The following is a 20,447-nucleotide window of genomic DNA, read 5'->3' on the forward strand; positions in this document are numbered from 1 at the left end:
CGTTAATTTGTTTGATAAAATTAGTAGCCAAACATCTTCAGTTCTCTTTCATATTATGAAGTTTTCACTCAGTGAACTGTAAATAAATTCACAATGACAATAAAACTATGAATGTGAAGCTGTTATATTTTGTTCCCAGGTTTACCATTAGGTTCACCACAATGCGAATATCCCATGGTGTACTTTGACTGCTCCACTGCTCAACCTGGGGCTACTGGCACTGAATGTCAAAAGAGCTGCAGCACCGCTGACATGGCTTGTGTAAGTACAGCACAGTTGTGCCAGTTTGGCTGTGTGCTTAAATGTGCAGTACATGCACAGGTCTTGCTTGACTTACTCTCTCCTTTCATTTTTCACTCTGGTTGGATACAGATCCACACAGGCTGTACATCAGGCTGCATATGCCCAGATGGGCTGTTGTCAGATGGAGCAGGAGGCTGCGTCAATGAGACCAGCTGTCCATGTGTGCACAATGGACAAGTCTACCAGCCTGGAGAGACACTGACAGTGGATTGCAATACCTGGTTTGTACATTTCTTTACAAGCATACAAAGATGTATATTTAAATATTCAACAGCAGTATATAGGTTATAAGAAGAATTTATACATATTTCCACTACAATAAAGAACGTCAGTTAAATAGGTGACTTGTTTCTCATAGTACTTGTTTGAGACACAGCCGCCACTGCTGCCAAGGCTCACGTGTCAGAGCAGGTTTTCTACCAATCAAAATATCTGGAGATCAATCCAATCAAAGAATCTTTGGGAAAAAACCCAAAGTTGCCCCCAGTGCATTCAGCTGAGGGTGTGTTAAATGAGTTTGGATATAAATAAAAAGCACTGCATGAATGTTTGTGTGATAAGGCAATGCAAGACTGAAAAAGTAAGTTGTACTAAAATAACAGCTGGAGAAACATTTTGCAATTAGGTAGTTTAATTGGCAACATGTCACTAACATGCTTAAAATGAATAATAAGAAACTACAAAAGTGGAAAACTGTTCTGTTGTCTGATAAATCAAAACTTCCAATTCTTTTGTTTTCCACAAAATAAAATGGCTACTGTCTTCTTCACACTAGAGGCAACTAAGTTATCAGGACTCAGTCCAAATGCCTTCATCTCTTAAAAAACAAAAAAACAAAAAGATGTCTTTTTCAGCAAGACCTTGCATATTTCAGCAAAACAATGCTAAACCTTATACTGCATCTGGAACAACAGTATAGCTCTGTAGTAGGAGGCTCTGGCTACGGGTCTAGCCTGCGTGCATTCCAGAAATTACACTTGAAAACATGAATGAAAAATATGACAAAGAAAATCCAAGATTGTTGAACTGCTAGAATTCAATATCAGACATTCGTCCTCCAAAAGTCCAAGGGATGGTCTTGGTTCCCAGACATTTGCAAATTGCTCTTAAAAGAAGAGGGGATGGATGATACACAGTAGTAAACAACACTCTGTCCAAGCTTTTGTGCAACGTGTTGCTGCCATCAAATTTAAAATGACCTTTTCATTTATTCAAACATTTCATGTTTTCTATGGTCTACTGTGAAAAAGGTATGACTTTCTGAGATTTGCAAATCATTTTTATTTACATTTTATTTACGTTTGCAAGGTGTCCCAACTTTTTGGGAGTTGGGTTTCTATTATAAAACTTGTTTACTAAATAAAAACGTCACTATATTTTCACTATTCAGCTATATTTGCTGTTATGTCTCTACTAATTTTGTCATTGCACTTATACTTGTTTGGCCAATACAAGTGAGAAGTTTCCCCCCATCTTGTAAAATAACACTAATTCAGGAATAATCAGGGTTTAAATGATACAATTTGGCAGTGTTTTCACCAAATACACTGTACTTTTCAAATGTTTGAATAGAAAAAGTTGTTTTAATTATATTTGTAAAAACATAAAGGTAGGTAGTTAATTAATCACCAGCGGGTTTTTTTGTGGTTTTTTTTTTTTTTTTTTTTGTATTTTGTATTCTTGATTACACAGATATTACAAATATTTTGAAATTAATTTAATAGTTTTTGTCGGCTGTATGTGTTTCTCCCCAGTTCCTGCAGTGGAAGGAAGTTCACATGTACCAACGAGACGTGTGATGCTGTTTGTGGAATCTATGGAGATGGTCACTACGTCACCTTTGACGATAAGAGGTTCGACTTCAGTGGACAGTGCGGATACACACTTCTACAAGTAAGGTTGCTAAAAGTTAAAAATGAAAACTTTGTAGCCTTGGTAGATTTGGCAACACACTGTTGTACCATCTTTCTTCTGCAGCTCTTCATTGTAAAGCTCACTCTGGCTACTGTTTCTTGTATATTATTTTACCAGAACAGAAAGAGGCACATCAACATTTTTATCAGTAAATCGATTTTATGCAACTCTTAAGGATTCTAACTTTAACACTGGTATCCAGTAATTGCATGCACTGTGCTTTGCTCAGGACTTCTGTGGCACCTATAATGGCAATGGAAGCTTCAGAATTATTACTGAAAATGTTCCATGTGGAACAACAGGAACCACCTGTTCTAAGACCATCAAGATCTTCTTGGGGGTAAACACAAAATCCTTCAGTTGTGCTCATTTTCAAAAATAATGACTGCAAAATGTAGAGTAAAATGTTTTAAGAACTCTTCACCAACAATATTAAAATTGCACAATTAATACTAGAAAAAGAAACTACAGAATCAATTAAAGGTTGTATCATTTAACTGTTTTTAGATTCAATTTTTTGAAATCTTTTGAAAAAACAAAAGAGCTTTCAGCTTTTCAGGTTTGTTGCACATATATGGTTTCCAGGTAGCTTAAATTCTACAAAAATAAAATTCCTGTTTTATTCATTGCTGCTGTAACCCACAGGATAATGAATTCCAGCTTAAAGATGACAATTTACAAGTGGTAAAGGGCACTATCCAGGCGCTTCAGGTACAGAAAATGGGCATTTACATAGTGGTGACAATCAAGCCTGGACTTGTTCTCATGTGGGACCAGAAGACCAGTCTTTTCATTACAATCAGTCCACAGTTCCAGGTAAAAGAAATAACTTCTGCACATCTGGATTGACAGTTACTTCTTTTTACCGTTGAAGTATAATTGCTTAAGAAAGTTAATATTAAGAATTTCACAATAACAGAAATTTAGTAGTCAGTACAAATAGAAATACAATTACACAATTATTGATACTCATACGTATTAATAATTGTGATATCACTGTAATTAAAAAAAAGCATTAAAACGAGGGCTTTAATTTGTACCACTGCTTCCTTTCCTCTTAGGGTCAGGTCTGTGGTCTGTGTGGAAACTATGATGGTAACAGTAAGAATGACTTCACCACACGCTCCCAGGAAATAGTAGCAGATGTTCTACAATTTGGTAACAGCTGGAAAGTTTCATCTAGTTGCCCCAGTGCAGAGCTAATCAGTGATCCCTGTGCCTCAAATCGCTACCGGGCAGCCTGGTCTCAAAAACAGTGCAGTATCATCACAAGTGTCACCTTCCAGAGCTGTCATTCAAAGGTCAGTATGTTTGGTGGTAGCAAATATACAGAAATGGATACACACACACAAAAATGCACAAAAGAATATGCACTTTAATTTCCCCTATGAGCTCTTTGTTCTTTTATCTTAATGTCTGGCATTTAGGAATGTTTACCTAATAGACACGATATGTGATATCCATCCGCCCATGCATTCTCTTCCACTTATCTATTCAAGGTCGTGGGGGGCCTGGAACCTACCCCACCTATCACCAGTTAACCTAATCCCACTAATTACATGTCTTTAGACTGTGGGAATAATCCAGAGTAGTGGGCGATAACTTAAACCTGCGTATGTCTACATAAAGGTAGTGTTGGAGCACATTGTGGTACCACACCCTCAGGATTTGGGCAGAAAGTTGTGTGTTGCTATAAAAATGGTGAGAAAAGGTGTAAATCTTTCCTACAAAGAAATTAAGATGCCAAGTGTCCTTCATCTTCAAAAGGCAATCAGAAACAGGGGAAAAGTCTACTAGAACCAAAACCTCAACAGAGTCAGAAGACAAGTTTCTGAGCTAGAAGCAGAGCTTAATTGTGGTCATAGTAAGCAAGCCTCAACTTCAACTGACAGGTCAAGTTCAGAGATGGGCAGTAACGCGTTACTGTAATCTGATTACTTTTTTCAAGTAACGAGTAAAGTAAGGGATTACTATTGCAAAAACGGTAATTAGATTACCGTTACTTTCCCGTAGGAACGCTGCGTTACTGCGTTACTAAAACCGTGATTTTTTGCGAGAATGTCTCACGACAGTGACGTAAGCAAGTGCGACGTTGGTGACAACAGCTGTGTGCAGATCAACAGTGGATCACATATCGAGTGCAGAGAGAGTATGAGCGTGCAGCGTTTAAAGCGTGGAAGTACTGACCTTACTTTGAGTTTGATTCCATAAAAAGTGACAAAAACATTAGTGTCCGCTGTGCGTGGGAAGAAAACTTCTTTTTACAGCGAAAAAAACCCCTAAACTTCCAACAAGCACCGAGTAGCTACGACGTAATGGGAAACTCACAGAGAAACTCGTGGATTCTTCCACTGACCGCTGCACACCTGCACCAGGGTAAACCTCCGCCTGCCCCACTCCTGCTTTACAGGTGAAAATAGAGCAACAGGACCGCTGAGTCTTTGACTTTATTTATTTTCTGCTGTGTTTTACTTGCATCTATTTGAAAGACTGAGTGTAAACACAAAAAATATTTTATTTTATGAGCTGGAATGTGCAGGAAATAGGTTTAAATGTTAAACTAATTTCTTCCAGTCAGAGAATGTTGCATATAATTAAATTTTTGCGTGATGCATAAAGTTAAAAGATTAAAACTAATAAAACAAGTTTTAAAAAGAGACTTTTCCATTTGATTACATTTTGTATGATGGATTATGCAGAAAAAGTAGAATTGGGCTGAAAGATCTATCACTTTATCACCTACTCAGGTTGTAAATCGTGTTTTTAAAAAGTAACTAAGTAACTAAGTAATTAATTACTTTTGAAAATAAGTAATCAGTAAAGTAACAGGATTACTTTTTTGGGGAAGTAATCAGTAATTAGTTACTGATTATTTTTTCAAGTAATTGACCAACACTGGTCAAGTTGCAGCAACAGAACCAATGCTAAGATTTCAGAATAAGAAAAAGAGGTTTAAAGAGGTTTACCTGAGCTGTGAAACATTGCCAATGGACTAATGAAAACTGGAAGAAGGTGTTATGGAGTAATGAATCAAAATCCGAAGTCTATGATCTTTGTACAGTATTGAGGAGGCAAAAGGACAGTTCCTCAATCTGTACCCCTGAATACATTGTGGTTAAAAATGGATTGCATGATTCTTTTTTAACTTGAATTGTTTATTTGTTCTATGCTTACAGAGTAAAAGGAATAATTGAACTGTCTGAATTTCAATAAAAAAACTGGAAGTGGGGTTCTGTGAAACTGACTGGTAGTGTATTACTGTATGTGTTCTAGGTTGACCCTGGTCCATATTTTGATTCCTGTGTGAGAGACTCCTGTGCTTGTGACACTGGTGGGGACTGCGAATGTCTCTGTACTGCGGTGGCTGCATATGCTAAAGCCTGTAATGAAGCTGGGACCTGCATTGCATGGAGGACTCCAAAGTTTTGTCGTAAGTCTGATTAATGTAATTCAATTCAATTCAATTCAACTTTATTTATATAGCGCCAAATCACAACAACAGTCGCCTCAAGGCGCTTTATATTGTACAGTAGATCGTACAATAATAGATACAGAGAAAAACCCAACAATCTTATGACCCCCTATGAGCAAGCACTTTGGTGACAGTGGGAAGGAAAAACATCATCAATGCTCTACAAGTCTAATAAGCAATGGTTTTGTTTCTTGCAGCTATTTTCTGTGACTACTATAATTCACCTGGTGAATGTGAGTGGCACTATAAGCCTTGTGGAGCTAATTGCATGAAAACATGTAGGAATCCATCTGGAAACTGCTCGTCACTCATCACCAACCTGGAAGGTACATTAGGCACAGTATTGATATGCCACTTTGTGGACTCTTTATTTTTGTTTTAAATGTGGAGCTTAAGTCAACAGAACAACAGACCGTATCCCTGCCTATGACACAGTGGTTCACAAGCTTTTTACATCATTCCCCACATGGCAGGAAGGAATATTTTCACATCCCATCTAAACAAAACAATGACAGAAAAGCCTACCTGCAACTGTATTTAGATAATGAACTCATTCACAATGAATCCTTCAGTAATTTTTGTTTTAAACAAGCAACTTTCATTTCAAACAACTATTTGTAACTTTTGTCACGAGACAGCTTCCTTAGTCTACACCACTTCTTCAAAAAAGCAACAAGTTAAACAGAATGTGAACATTGCCAAACATGGAAAAATACAGTCCAGTCTTAGTCTTATAAAAAAGAAATCCAGAGACTTGTGAACAGAGATGAAAAATATATAATTTAGTGAGGGTTCAATACTATTCACTCTTAGTGGCTGTAGTAAGCCTGTTTTTGACTGCAGAGCTGTGGCAGGGCGTGGTCTGCGGCATGGCTGCGGGGGAGGCGGATGTATATGAGCAGCAATCACACCTTGCTGGTGTTCCGGCTTAAAACAGAATGAACTAAGTCCTTTTGTGGTTGTGGTTGTGGTTGTTGTTGTTGTTGTTGTTGTTGTGTGTAGGCTGTAGCTGAAAAGCTGCAGCCACGTGCGTAAGTCAACAGCTGCAATAAAGAAGTGTACTGAAAAGTGTGAACATGTCTGTCCCGCATCGTTTACCCAGGATTGGAGCATGATAGGTGAAGGAGAGGCAAATTGTGAAATGTTTACAAAAAAGCTTTGCATGTATTGTACTTGTAAATTTACTCAAGTTAACCACTATTTTAAAACATCGTAGGCTGCTATCCACAGTGTCCCCCGAACCAACCCTACTTTGATGAAGACACTATGAAGTGCGTTTCCGGGGACCAGTGTGGATGCTATGATGACCAAGGCAACCATTACAACATTGGTGAAAAGGTTCCATCAGAGAACTGCTACACCTGGTATGTCTCACACAAGATTCATCATTCCATCCATTTTAGCACACAGTACATAATGATGCACGTAGAATTCAACATGTGGTCTTTTGATGTAAGTATATAAAATATAATACACGGTGCCATTAAAAAGTATTTGCCCACTTTCCGATTCCTTTTACTGGAGTCTTTCACATAACTTTAGGGACAAACTGTTTGTGTGAAACAAGAATCCTCTATACTCCCGGGAAGGTTCACTGCTGGTTCAAGTTTTCATTGTGTATGGATAAGGGCTGTCATAGTGGCTTTGTAACCCTTTTTAGAATTGTATATGATAAAGTTGTTTCTCAGGTAATTCTTCAGATTTTGGCCTGATGAATCACTTTTTAAGATCATTTAACCTGCTGCACTTTGACAGGGGCAAAGGACTAGGTAAATGTAAATATTTTATTACTCTATTATTTCAATGATCTGAAAAAAAGGAAGTAGAAAGAAGGCAAAAACTTTCTCATGGCACTGTATGTGAAATATACAGTTATTGAGAAGTAAATGTGATGTTTAACATGCCTCAGTGAGTGTATAACCAGACACAAATGAAATAACCACAACGTTGTTTTCTTTCAAGCTTATGTACAATGTCGGGGATACAATGTAACTACAGTGTTAACTGTAAGTATACTATAAGCTTGTAAAGCTATGCTATAAATCTATTGCTTGGCAAATTGAAAAAAACATTTATTTTCAAATTTAATTTATTATATATAATATAATAAATGTATATGAATTAATTTGTATTTACAAAAAGACAAAATGTTTTACTTGTAGATTGTACATGCATCATTAATGGAAAAATGTACAACTATGGGGACAATATCTACAACACAACTGATGGCCTAGGAAACTGCATCACAGCTGAGTGTGCAGAGAATGGAATTGTAACAAGGAGCATATACCCCTGCTTTATTACCACAACAGCTGGGCCAACAACAACTCCATTTACGTTTAGTACAATACTAAACACCACTTCAGGTATTAAACTGATGATTTCTCAAAGATATAGATAGAGTATTGAGAAATATTGAGAAAATTGAATTGTATTATGGAAGTATATGCATGTTTTAATGTCATGTCATTGTATTTTGTCACAGTTATTAGTACTACATCTCCATTAAATACTACATTTGAATTTGAAACCACATCGGCAAAACTGACCAAACCAGAAATAACAGAAATTACATCTGGGCCTTTCACTACCACTAAAGGAACAACTACAACACCTGCAGAGACAACAGCATTTGAATCCACAACAGCCACAGTTATGACAACAAAAACACCAAAAATAGTCACATCGGGACCAACAACATCCTCTACCACAGCTTTTGTTGAAACCACGACCACAAGTCCATATGTTGAAACAACAGGTCAAGGATCCACCACGGTTACATCAAAACCATCTGTGAGTACTGAAATTACATCTGGGCCTTTCACTACCACTAAAGGAACAGCTACAACACCTGCAGAGACAACAGCATTTGAATCCACAACAGCCACAGTTATGACAACAAAAACACCAAAAATAGTTACATCGGGACCAACAACATCCTCTACCACATCTGCATCAACCTCAGTTGTTGTAACTGGATCATCATTTTCCTCAACTGTAATTACAAATCCTTCTGTTTTAAACACAACTATTTCACCTTCAACATCTAGAGGTTCAACTTCTATTGCTCCCATAACAGAGACACTTCCAGGCAGCACGACTGTTTACGCAACAAGTGTAAACCCCAGTGTGACCAAAACCACATTGGGAACAACAGCATCCTCTACCACAACTGTTGTTGAAACCACGACCACAAGTCCACATGTTGAAACAACAGGTCAAGGATCCACCACGGTTACATCAAAACCATCTGTGAGTACTGAAATTACATCTGGGCCTTTCACTACCACTAAAGGAACAGCTACAACACCTGCAGAGACAACAGCATTTGAATCCACAACAGCCACAGTTATGACAACAAAAACACCAAAAATAGTTACATCGGGACCAACAACATCCTCTACCACAACTGTTGTTGAAACCAAAACCACAACTCCACATGTTGAAACAACAGGTCAAGGATCCACAACGGTTATATCAAAACCATCTGTGAGTACTGAAATTACATCTGGGCCTTTCACTACCACTAAAGGAACAGCTACAACACCTGCAGAGACAACAGCATTTGAATCCACAACAGCCACAGTTATGACAACAAAAACACCAAAAATAGTTACATCGGGACCAACAACATCCTCTACCACAGCTGTTGTTGAAACCACGACCACAAGTCCACATGTTGAAACAACAGGTCAAGGATCCACAACGGTTACATCAAAACCATCTGTGAGTACTGAAATTACATCTGGGCCTTTCACTACCACTGAAGGAACAGCTACAACACCCACAGAGACAACAGCATTTGAATCCACAACAGCCACAGTTATGACAACAAAAACACCAAAAATAGTTACATCGGGACCAACAACATCCTCTACCACAGCTGTTGTTGAAACCACGACCACAACTCCACATGTTGAAACAACAGGTCAAGGATCCACAACGGTTACATCAAAACCATCTGTGAGTACTGAAATTACATCTGGGCCTTTCACTACCACTAAAGGAACAGCTACAACACCTGCAGAGACAACAGCATTTGAATCCACAACAGCCACAGTTATGACAACAAAAACGCCAAAAATAGTCACATCGGGACCAACAACATCCTCTACCACAGCTGTTGTTGAAACCACGACCACAACTCCACATGTTGAAACAACAGGTCAAGGATCCACAACGGTTACATCAAAACCATCTGTGAGTACTGAAATTACATCTGGGCCTTTCACTACCACTAAAGGAACAGCTACAACACCTGCAGAGACAACAGCATTTGAATCCACAACAGCCACAGTTATGACAACAAAAACGCCAAAAATAGTCACATCGGGACCAACAACATCCTCTACCACAGCTGTTGTTGAAACCACGACCACAAGTCCACATGTTGAAACAACAGGTCAAGGATCCACCATAGTTACATCAAAACCATCTGTGAGTACTGAAATTACATCTGGGCCTTTCACTACCACTGAAGGAACAGCTACAACACCTGCAGAGACAACAGCATTTGAATCCACAACAGCCACAGTTATGACAACAAAAACGCCAAAAATAGTTACATCGGGACCAACAACATCCTCTACCACAACTGTTGTTGAAACCACGACCACAAGTCCACATGTTGAAACAACAGGTCAAGGATCCACCATAGTTACATCAAAACCATCTGTGAGTACTGAAATTACATCTGGGCCTTTCACTACCACTGAAGGAACAGCTACAACACCTGCAGAGACAACAGCATTTGAATCCACAACAGCCACAGTTATGACAACAAAAACACCAAAAATAGTCACATCGGGACCAACAACATCCTCTACCACAGCTGTTGTTGAAACCACGACCACAACTCCACATGTTGAAACAACAGGTCAAGGATCCACCATAGTTACATCAAAACCATCTGTGAGTACTGAAATTACATCTGGGCCTTTCACTACCACTAAAGGAACAACTACAACACCTGCAGAGACAACAGCATTTGAATCCACAACAGCCACAGTTATGACAACAAAAACACCAAAAATAGTCACATCGGGACCAACAACATCCTCTACCACAGCTGTTGTTGAAACCAAAACCACAACTCCACATGTTGAAACAACAGGTCAAGGATCCACCATAGTTACATCAAAACCATCTGTGAGTACTGAAATTACATCTGGGCCTTTCACTACCACTAAAGGAACAGCTACAACACCTGCAGAGACAACAGCATTTGAATCCACAACAGCCACAGTTATGACAACAAAAACACCAAAAATAGTTACATCGGGACCAACAACATCCTCTACCACAGCTGTTGTTGAAACCACGACCACAAGTCCACATGTTGAAACAACAGGTCAAGGATCCACAACGGTTACATCAAAACCATCTGTGAGTACTGAAATTACATCTGGGCCTTTCACTACCACTGAAGGAACAGCTACAACACCCACAGAGACAACAGCATTTGAATCCACAACAGCCACAGTTATGACAACAAAAACACCAAAAATAGTCACATCGGGACCAACAACATCCTCTACCACAACTGTTGTTGAAACCACGACCACAAGTCCACATGTTGAAACAACAGGTCAAGGATCCACCATAGTTACATCAAAACCATCTGTGAGTACTGAAATTACATCTGGGCCTTTCACTACCACTAAAGGAACAACTACAACACCTGCAGAGACAACAGCATTTGAATCCACAACAGCCACAGTTATGACAACAAAAACGCCAAAAATAGTTACATCGGGACCAACAACATCCTCTACCACAGCTGTTGTTGAAACCACGACCACAAGTCCACATGTTGAAACAACAGGTCAAGGATCCACCATAGTTACATCAAAACCATCTGTGAGTACTGAAATTACATCTGGGCCTTTCACTACCACTGAAGGAACAGCTACAACACCTGCAGAGACAACAGCATTTGAATCCACAACAGCCACAGTTATGACAACAAAAACACCAAAAATAGTCACATCGGGACCAACAACATCCTCTACCACAGCTGTTGTTGAAACCACGACCACAACTCCACATGTTGAAACAACAGGTCAAGGATCCACCATAGTTACATCAAAACCATCTGTGAGTACTGAAATTACATCTGGGCCTTTCACTACCACTGAAGGAACAACTACAACACCTGCAGAGACAACAGCATTTGAATCCACAACAGCCACAGTTATGACAACAAAAACACCAAAAATAGTCACATCGGGACCAACAACATCCTCTACCACAGCTGTTGTTGAAACCACGACCACAACTCCATATGTTGAAACAACAGGTCAAGGATCCACCATAGTTACATCAAAACCATCTGTGAGTACTGAAATTACATCTGGGCCTTTCACTACCACTGAAGGAACAGCTACAACACCTGCAGAGACAACAGCATTTGAATCCACAACAGCCACAGTTATGACAACAAAAACACCAAAAATAGTCACATCGGGACCAACAACATCCTCTACCACAGCTGTTGTTGAAACCACGACCACAAGTCCACATGTTGAAACAACAGGTCAAGGATCCACCATAGTTACATCAAAACCATCTGTGAGTACTGAAATTACATCTGGGCCTTTCACTACCACTGAAGGAACAGCTACAACACCTGCAGAGACAACAGCATTTGAATCCACAACAGCCACAGTTATGACAACAAAAACACCAAAAATAGTTACATCGGGACCAACAGCATCCTCTACCACAGCTGTTGTTGAAACCACGACCACAAGTCCACATGTTGAAACAACAGGTCAAGGATCCACCATAGTTACATCAAAACCATCTGTGAGTACTGAAATTACATCTGGGCCTTTCACTACCACTAAAGGAACAACTACAACACCTGCAGAGACAACAGCATTTGAATCCACAACAGCCACAGTTATGACAACAAAAACACCAAAAATAGTCACATCGGGACCAACAACATCCTCTACCACAGCTGTTGTTGAAACCAAAACCACAACTCCACATGTTGAAACAACAGGTCAAGGATCCACCATAGTTACATCAAAACCATCTGTGAGTACTGAAATTACATCTGGGCCTTTCACTACCACTGAAGGAACAGCTACAACACCTGCAGAGACAACAGCATTTGAATCCACAACAGCCACAGTTATGACAACAAAAACACCAAAAATAGTCACATCGGGACCAACAACATCCTCTACCACAGCTGTTGTTGAAACCAAAACCACAACTCCACATGTTGAAACAACAGGTCAAGGATCCACCATAGTTACATCAAAACCATCTGTGAGTACTGAAATTACATCTGGGCCTTTCACTACCACTGAAGGAACAGCTACAACACCTGCAGAGACAACAGCATTTGAATCCACAACAGCCACAGTTATGACAACAAAAACACCAAAAATAGTCACATCGGGACCAACAACATCCTCTACCACAGCTGTTGTTGAAACCACGACCACAACTCCATATGTTGAAACAACAGGTCAAGGATCCACAACGGTTACATCAAAACCATCTGTGAGTACTGAAATTACATCTGGGCCTTTCACTACCACTGAAGGAACAGCTACAACACCTGCAGAGACAACAGCATTTGAATCCACAACAGCCACAGTTATGACAACAAAAACACCAAAAATAGTCACATCGGGACCAACAACATCCTCTACCACAACTGTTGTTGAAACCACGACCACAAGTCCACATGTTGAAACAACAGGTCAAGGATCCACCATAGTTACATCAAAACCATCTGTGAGTACTGAAATTACATCTGGGCCTTTCACTACCACTGAAGGAACAGCTACAACACCTGCAGAGACAACAGCATTTGAATCCACAACAGCCACAGTTATGACAACAAAAACACCAAAAATAGTCACATCGGGACCAACAACATCCTCTACCACAGCTGTTGTTGAAACCACGACCACAAGTCCACATGTTGAAACAACAGGTCAAGGATCCACAACGGTTACATCAAAACCATCTGTGAGTACTGAAATTACATCTGGGCCTTTCACTACCACTGAAGGAACAGCTACAACACCTGCAGAGACAACAGCATTTGAATCCACAACAGCCACAGTTATGACAACAAAAACGCCAAAAATAGTTACATCGGGACCAACAACATCCTCTACCACAGCTGTTGTTGAAACCACGACCACAACTCCACATGTTGAAACAACAGGTCAAGGATCCACCATAGTTACATCAAAACCATCTGTGAGTACTGAAATTACATCTGGGCCTTTCACTACCACTGAAGGAACAGCTACAACACCTGCAGAGACAACAGCATTTGAATCCACAACAGCCACAGTTATGACAACAAAAACACCAAAAATAGTTACATCGGGACCAACAACATCCTCTACCACAGCTGTTGTTGAAACCACGACCACAAGTCCACATGTTGAAACAACAGGTCAAGGATCCACCATAGTTACATCAAAACCATCTGTGAGTACTGAAATTACATCTGGGCCTTTCACTACCACTAAAGGAACAACTACAACACCTGCAGAGACAACAGCATTTGAATCCACAACAGCCACAGTTATGACAACAAAAACACCAAAAATAGTCACATCGGGTCCAACAACATCCTCTACCACAGCTGTTGTTGAAACCAAAACCACAACTCCACATGTTGAAACAACAGGTCAAGGATCCACCATAGTTACATCAAAACCATCTGTGAGTACTGAAATTACATCTGGGCCTTTCACTACCACTGAAGGAACAGCTACAACACCTGCAGAGACAACAGCATTTGAATCCACAACAGCCACAGTTATGACAACAAAAACACCAAAAATAGTCACATCGGGACCAACAACATCCTCTACCACAGCTGTTGTTGAAACCACGACCACAACTCCACATGTTGAAACAACAGGTCAAGGATCCACAACGGTTACATCAAAACCATCTGTGAGTACTGAAATTACATCTGGGCCTTTCACTACCACTAAAGGAACAGCTACAACACCTGCAGAGACAACAGCATTTGAATCCACAACAGCCACAGTTATGACAACAAAAACACCAAAAATAGTCACATCGGGACCAACAACATCCTCTACCACAGCTGTTGTTGAAACCACGACCACAAGTCCACATGTTGAAACAACAGGTCAAGGATCCACCATAGTTACATCAAAACCATCTGTGAGTACTGAAATTACATCTGGGCCTTTCACTACCACTGAAGGAACAGCTACAACACCTGCAGAGACAACAGCATTTGAATCCACAACAGCCACAGTTATGACAACAAAAACACCAAAAATAGTTACATCGGGACCAACAACATCCTCTACCACAGCTGTTGTTGAAACCACGACCACAAGTCCACATGTTGAAACAACAGGTCAAGGATCCACAACGGTTACATCAAAACCATCTGTGAGTACTGAAATTACATCTGGGCCTTTCACTACCACTAAAGGAACAGCTACAACACCTGCAGAGACAACAGCATTTGAATCCACAACAGCCACAGTTATGACAACAAAAACACCAAAAATAGTCACATCGGGACCAACAACATCCTCTACCACAGCTGTTGTTGAAACCACGACCACAAGTCCACATGTTGAAACAACAGGTCAAGGATCCACCATAGTTACATCAAAACCATCTGTGAGTACTGAAATTACATCTGGGCCTTTCACTACCACTGAAGGAACAGCTACAACACCTGCAGAGACAACAGCATTTGAATCCACAACAGCCACAGTTATGACAACAAAAACACCAAAAATAGTTACATCGGGACCAACAACATCCTCTACCACAGCTGTTGTTGAAACCACGACCACAAGTCCACATGTTGAAACAACAGGTCAAGGATCCACAACGATTACATCAAAACCATCTGTGAGTACTGAAATTACATCTGGGCCTTTCACTACCACTGAAGGAACAGCTACAACACCTGCAGAGACAACAGCATTTGAATCCACAACAGCCACAGTTATGACAACAAAAACACCAAAAATAGTCACATCGGGACCAACAACATCCTCTACCACAGCTGTTGTTGAAACCACGACCACAACTCCATATGTTGAAACAACAGGTCAAGGATCCACAACGGTTACATCAAAACCATCTGTGAGTACTGAAATTACATCTGGGCCTTTCACTACCACTAAAGGAACAGCTACAACACCTGCAGAGACAACAGCATTTGAATCCACAACAGCCACAGTTATGACAACAAAAACACCAAAAATAGTCACATCGGGACCAACAACATCCTCTACCACAGCTGTTGTTGAAACCACGACCACAAGTCCACATGTTGAAACAACAGGTCAAGGATCCACCATAGTTACATCAAAACCATCTGTGAGTACTGAAATTACATCTGGGCCTTTCACTACCACTGAAGGAACAGCTACAACACCTGCAGAGACAACAGCATTTGAATCCACAACAGCCACAGTTATGACAACAAAAACACCAAAAATAGTCACATCGGGACCAACAACATCCTCTACCACAGCTGTTGTTGAAACCACGACCACAAGTCCATATGTTGAAACAACAGGTCAAGGATCCACCATAGTTACATCAAAACCATCTGTGAGTACTGAAATTACATCTGGGCCTTTCACTACCACTAAAGGAACAGCTACAACACCTGCAGAGACAACAGCATTTGAATCCACAACAGCCACAGTTATGACAACAAAAACACCAAAAATAGTCACATCGGGACCAACAACATCCTCTACCACAGCTGTTGTTGAAACCACGACCACAAGTCCATATGTTGAAACAACAGGTCAAGGATCCACCATAGTTACATCAAAACCATCTGTGAGTACTGAAATTACATCTGGGCCTTTCACTACCACTGAAGGAACAGCTACAACACCTGCAGAGACAACAGCATTTGAATCCACAACAGCCACAGTTATGACAACAAAAACACCAAAAATAGTCACATCGGGACCAACAGCATCCTCTACCACAACTGTTGTTGAAACCACGACCACAACTCCACATGTTGAAACAACAGGTCAAGGATCCACCATAGTTACATCAAAACCATCTGTGAGTACTGAAATTACATCTGGGCCTTTCACTACCACTGAAGGAACAGCTACAACACCCACAGAGACAACAGCATTTGAATCCACAACAGCCACAGTTATGACAACAAAAACACCAAAAATAGTCACATCGGGACCAACAACATCCTCTACCACAACTGTTGTTGAAACCACGACCACAAGTCCACATGTTGAAACAACAGGTCAAGGATCCACAACGGTTACATCAAAACCATCTGTGAGTACTGAAATTACATCTGGGCCTTTCACTACCACTGAAGGAACAGCTACAACACCTGCAGAGACAACAGCATTTGAATCCACAACAGCCACAGTTATGACAACAAAAACACCAAAAATAGTTACATCGGGACCAACAACATCCTCTACCACAACTGTTGTTGAAACCACGACCACAAGTCCACATGTTGAAACAACAGGTCAAGGATCCACAACGGTTACATCAAAACCATCTGTGAGTACTGAAATTACATCTGGGCCTTTCACTACCACTAAAGGAACAGCTACAACACCTGCAGAGACAACAGCATTTGAATCCACAACAGCCACAGTTATGACAACAAAAACGCCAAAAATAGTTACATCGGGACCAACAACATCCTCTACCACAGCTGTTGTTGAAACCACGACCACAACTCCATATGTTGAAACAACAGGTCAAGGATCCACAACGGTTACATCAAAACCATCTGTGAGTACTGAAATTACATCTGGGCCTTTCACTACCACTAAAGGAACAACTACAACACCTGCAGAGACAACAGCATTTGAATCCACAACAGCCACAGTTATGACAACAAAAACGCCAAAAATAGTCACATCGGGACCAACAACATCCTCTACCACAGCTGTTGTTGAAACCACGACCACAAGTCCACATGTTGAAACAACAGGTCAAGGATCCACCATAGTTACATCAAAACCATCTGTGAGTACTGAAATTACATCTGGGCCTTTCACTACCACTGAAGGAACAGCTACAACACCCACAGAGACAACAGCATTTGAATCCACAACAGCCACAGTTATGACAACAAAAACACCAAAAATAGTTACATCGGGACCAACAACATCCTCTACCACAATTGTTGTTGAAACCACGACCACAAGTCCATATGCTGAAACAACAGGTCAAGGATCCACCACGGTTACATCAAAACCATCTGTGAGTACTGAAATTACATCTGGGCCTTTCACTACCACTGAAGGAACAGCTACAACACCTGCAGAGACAACAGCATTTGAATCCACAACAGCCACAGTTATGACAACAAAAACGCCAAAAATAGTTACATCGGGACCAACAACATCCTCTACCACAGCTGTTGTTGAAACCACGACCACAACTCCATATGTTGAAACAACAGGTCAAGGATCCACAACGGTTACATCAAAACCATCTGTGAGTACTGAAATTACATCTGGGCCTTTCACTACCACTAAAGGAACAACTACAACACCTGCAGAGACAACAGCATTTGAATCCACAACAGCCACAGTTATGACAACAAAAACGCCAAAAATAGTCACATCGGGACCAACAACATCCTCTACCACAGCTGTTGTTGAAACCACGACCACAAGTCCACATGTTGAAACAACAGGTCAAGGATCCACAACGGTTACATCAAAACCATCTGTGAGTACTGAAATTACATCTGGGCCTTTCACTACCACTAAAGGAACAGCTACAACACCTGCAGAGACAACAGCATTTGAATCCACAACAGCCACAGTTATGACAACAAAAACACCAAAAATAATTACATCGGGACCAACAACATCCTCTACCACAGCTGTTGTTGAAACCATGACCACAAGTCCACATGTTGAAACAACAGGTCAAGGATCCACCATAGTTACATCAAAACCATCTGTGAGTACTGAAATTACATCTGGGCCTTTCACTACCACTAAAGGAACAGCTACAACACCTGCAGAGACAACAGCATTTGAATCCACAACAGCCACAGTTATGACAACAAAAACACCAAAAATAGTCACATCGGGACCAACAACATCCTCTACCACAGCTGTTGTTGAAACCACGACCACAAGTCCACATGTTGAAACAACAGGTCAAGGATCCACAACGGTTACATCAAAACCATCTGTGAGTACTGAAATTACATCTGGGCCTTTCACTACCACTAAAGGAACAGCTACAACACCTGCAGAGACAACAGCATTTGAATCCACAACAGCCACAGTTATGACAACAAAAACGCCAAAAATAGTTACATCGGGACCAACAACATCCTCTACCACAGCTGTTGTTGAAACCACGACCACAACTCCACATGTTGAAACAACAGGTCAAGGATCCACCATAGTTACATCAAAACCATCTGTGAGTACTGAAATTACATCTGGGCCTTTCACTACCACTGAAGGAACAGCTACAACACCTGCAGAGACAACAGCATTTGAATCCACAACAGCCACAGTTATGACAACAAAAACGCCAAAAATAGTTACATCGGGACCAACAACATCCTCTACCACAGCTGTTGTTGAAACCACGACCACAAGTCCACATGTTGAAACAACAGGTCAAGGATCCACAACGGTTACATCAAAACCATCTGTGAGTACTGAAATTACATCTGGGCCTTTCACTACCACTGAAGGAACAGCTACAACACCCACAGAGACAACAGCATTTGAATCCACAACAGCCACAGTTATGACAACAAAAACACCAAAAATAGTTACATCGGGACCAACAACATCCTCTACCACAATTGTTGTTGAAACCACGACCACAAGTCCATATGCTGAAACAACAGGTCAAGGATCCACCACGGTTACATCAAAACCATCTGTGAGTACTGAAATTACATCTGGGCCTTTCACTACCACTGAAGGAACAGCTACAACACCTGCAGAGACAACAGCATTTGAATCCACAACAGCCACAGTTATGACAACAAAAACACCAAAAATAGTCACATCGGGACCAACAACATCCTCTACCACAGCTGTTGTTGAAACCACGACCACAACTCCATATGTTGAAACAACAGGTCAAGGATCCACCATAGTTACATCAAAACCATCTGTGAGTACTGAAATTACATCTGGGCCTTTCACTACCACTGAAGGAACAGCTACAACACCTGCAGAGACAACAGCATTTGAATCCACAACAGCCACAGTTATGACAACAAAAACACCAAAAATAGTCACATCGGGACCAACAACATCCTCTACCACAGCTGTTGTTGAAACCACGACCACAACTCCATATGTTGAAACAACAGGTCAAGGATCCACAACGGTTACATCAAAACCATCTGTGAGTACTGAAATTACATCTGGGCCTTTCACTACCACTAAAGGAACAGCTACAACACCTGCAGAGACAACAGCATTTGAATCCACAACAGCCACAGTTATGACAACAAAAACACCAAAAATAATTACATCGGGACCAACAACATCCTCTACCACAGCTGTTGTTGAAACCATGACCACAAGTCCACATGTTGAAACAACAGGTCAAGGATCCACCATAGTTACATCAAAACCATCTGTGAGTACTGAAATTACATCTGGGCCTTTCACTACCACTAAAGGAACAACTACAACACCTGCAGAGACAACAGCATTTGAATCCACAACAGCCACAGTTATGACAACAAAAACACCAAAAATAGTCACAT

The 20,447-nt window shown here is 40.6% G+C and overlaps 1 protein-coding gene across 1 annotated transcript in view; it reads left to right on the forward strand.

Moving 5' to 3' along the window:
* Window positions 1-20,447, forward strand: part of LOC146640274 (uncharacterized) — a 52,519-nt gene that overhangs the window by 14,846 nt on the left and 17,226 nt on the right. The window contains exons 19-38 of the mRNA XM_085353413.1: window positions 152-261; window positions 373-524; window positions 2,058-2,196; window positions 2,447-2,557; window positions 2,863-3,033; window positions 3,279-3,518; window positions 5,491-5,647; window positions 5,887-6,015; window positions 6,906-7,053; window positions 7,652-7,695; window positions 7,852-8,031; window positions 10,218-10,909; window positions 11,195-11,808; window positions 12,142-15,175; window positions 15,461-17,003; window positions 17,280-17,970; window positions 18,150-18,184; window positions 18,276-18,899; window positions 19,224-19,373; window positions 19,725-19,847. Of these exons, the coding sequence (XP_085209539.1) occupies window positions 152-261; window positions 373-524; window positions 2,058-2,196; window positions 2,447-2,557; window positions 2,863-3,033; window positions 3,279-3,518; window positions 5,491-5,647; window positions 5,887-6,015; window positions 6,906-7,053; window positions 7,652-7,695; window positions 7,852-8,031; window positions 10,218-10,909; window positions 11,195-11,808; window positions 12,142-15,175; window positions 15,461-17,003; window positions 17,280-17,970; window positions 18,150-18,184; window positions 18,276-18,899; window positions 19,224-19,373; window positions 19,725-19,847 (9,087 nt within the window). The remainder of the gene's footprint in view (window positions 1-151; window positions 262-372; window positions 525-2,057; window positions 2,197-2,446; window positions 2,558-2,862; window positions 3,034-3,278; window positions 3,519-5,490; window positions 5,648-5,886; window positions 6,016-6,905; window positions 7,054-7,651; window positions 7,696-7,851; window positions 8,032-10,217; window positions 10,910-11,194; window positions 11,809-12,141; window positions 15,176-15,460; window positions 17,004-17,279; window positions 17,971-18,149; window positions 18,185-18,275; window positions 18,900-19,223; window positions 19,374-19,724; window positions 19,848-20,447) is intronic.

Source organism: Diplotaxodon limnothrissa, linkage group LG1 (genome assembly GCF_057381915.1).
Source record: "Diplotaxodon limnothrissa isolate DT_005_m linkage group LG1, D_limnothrissa_male_GT1.1, whole genome shotgun sequence".
NCBI lineage: Eukaryota > Metazoa > Chordata > Actinopteri > Cichliformes > Cichlidae > Diplotaxodon > Diplotaxodon limnothrissa.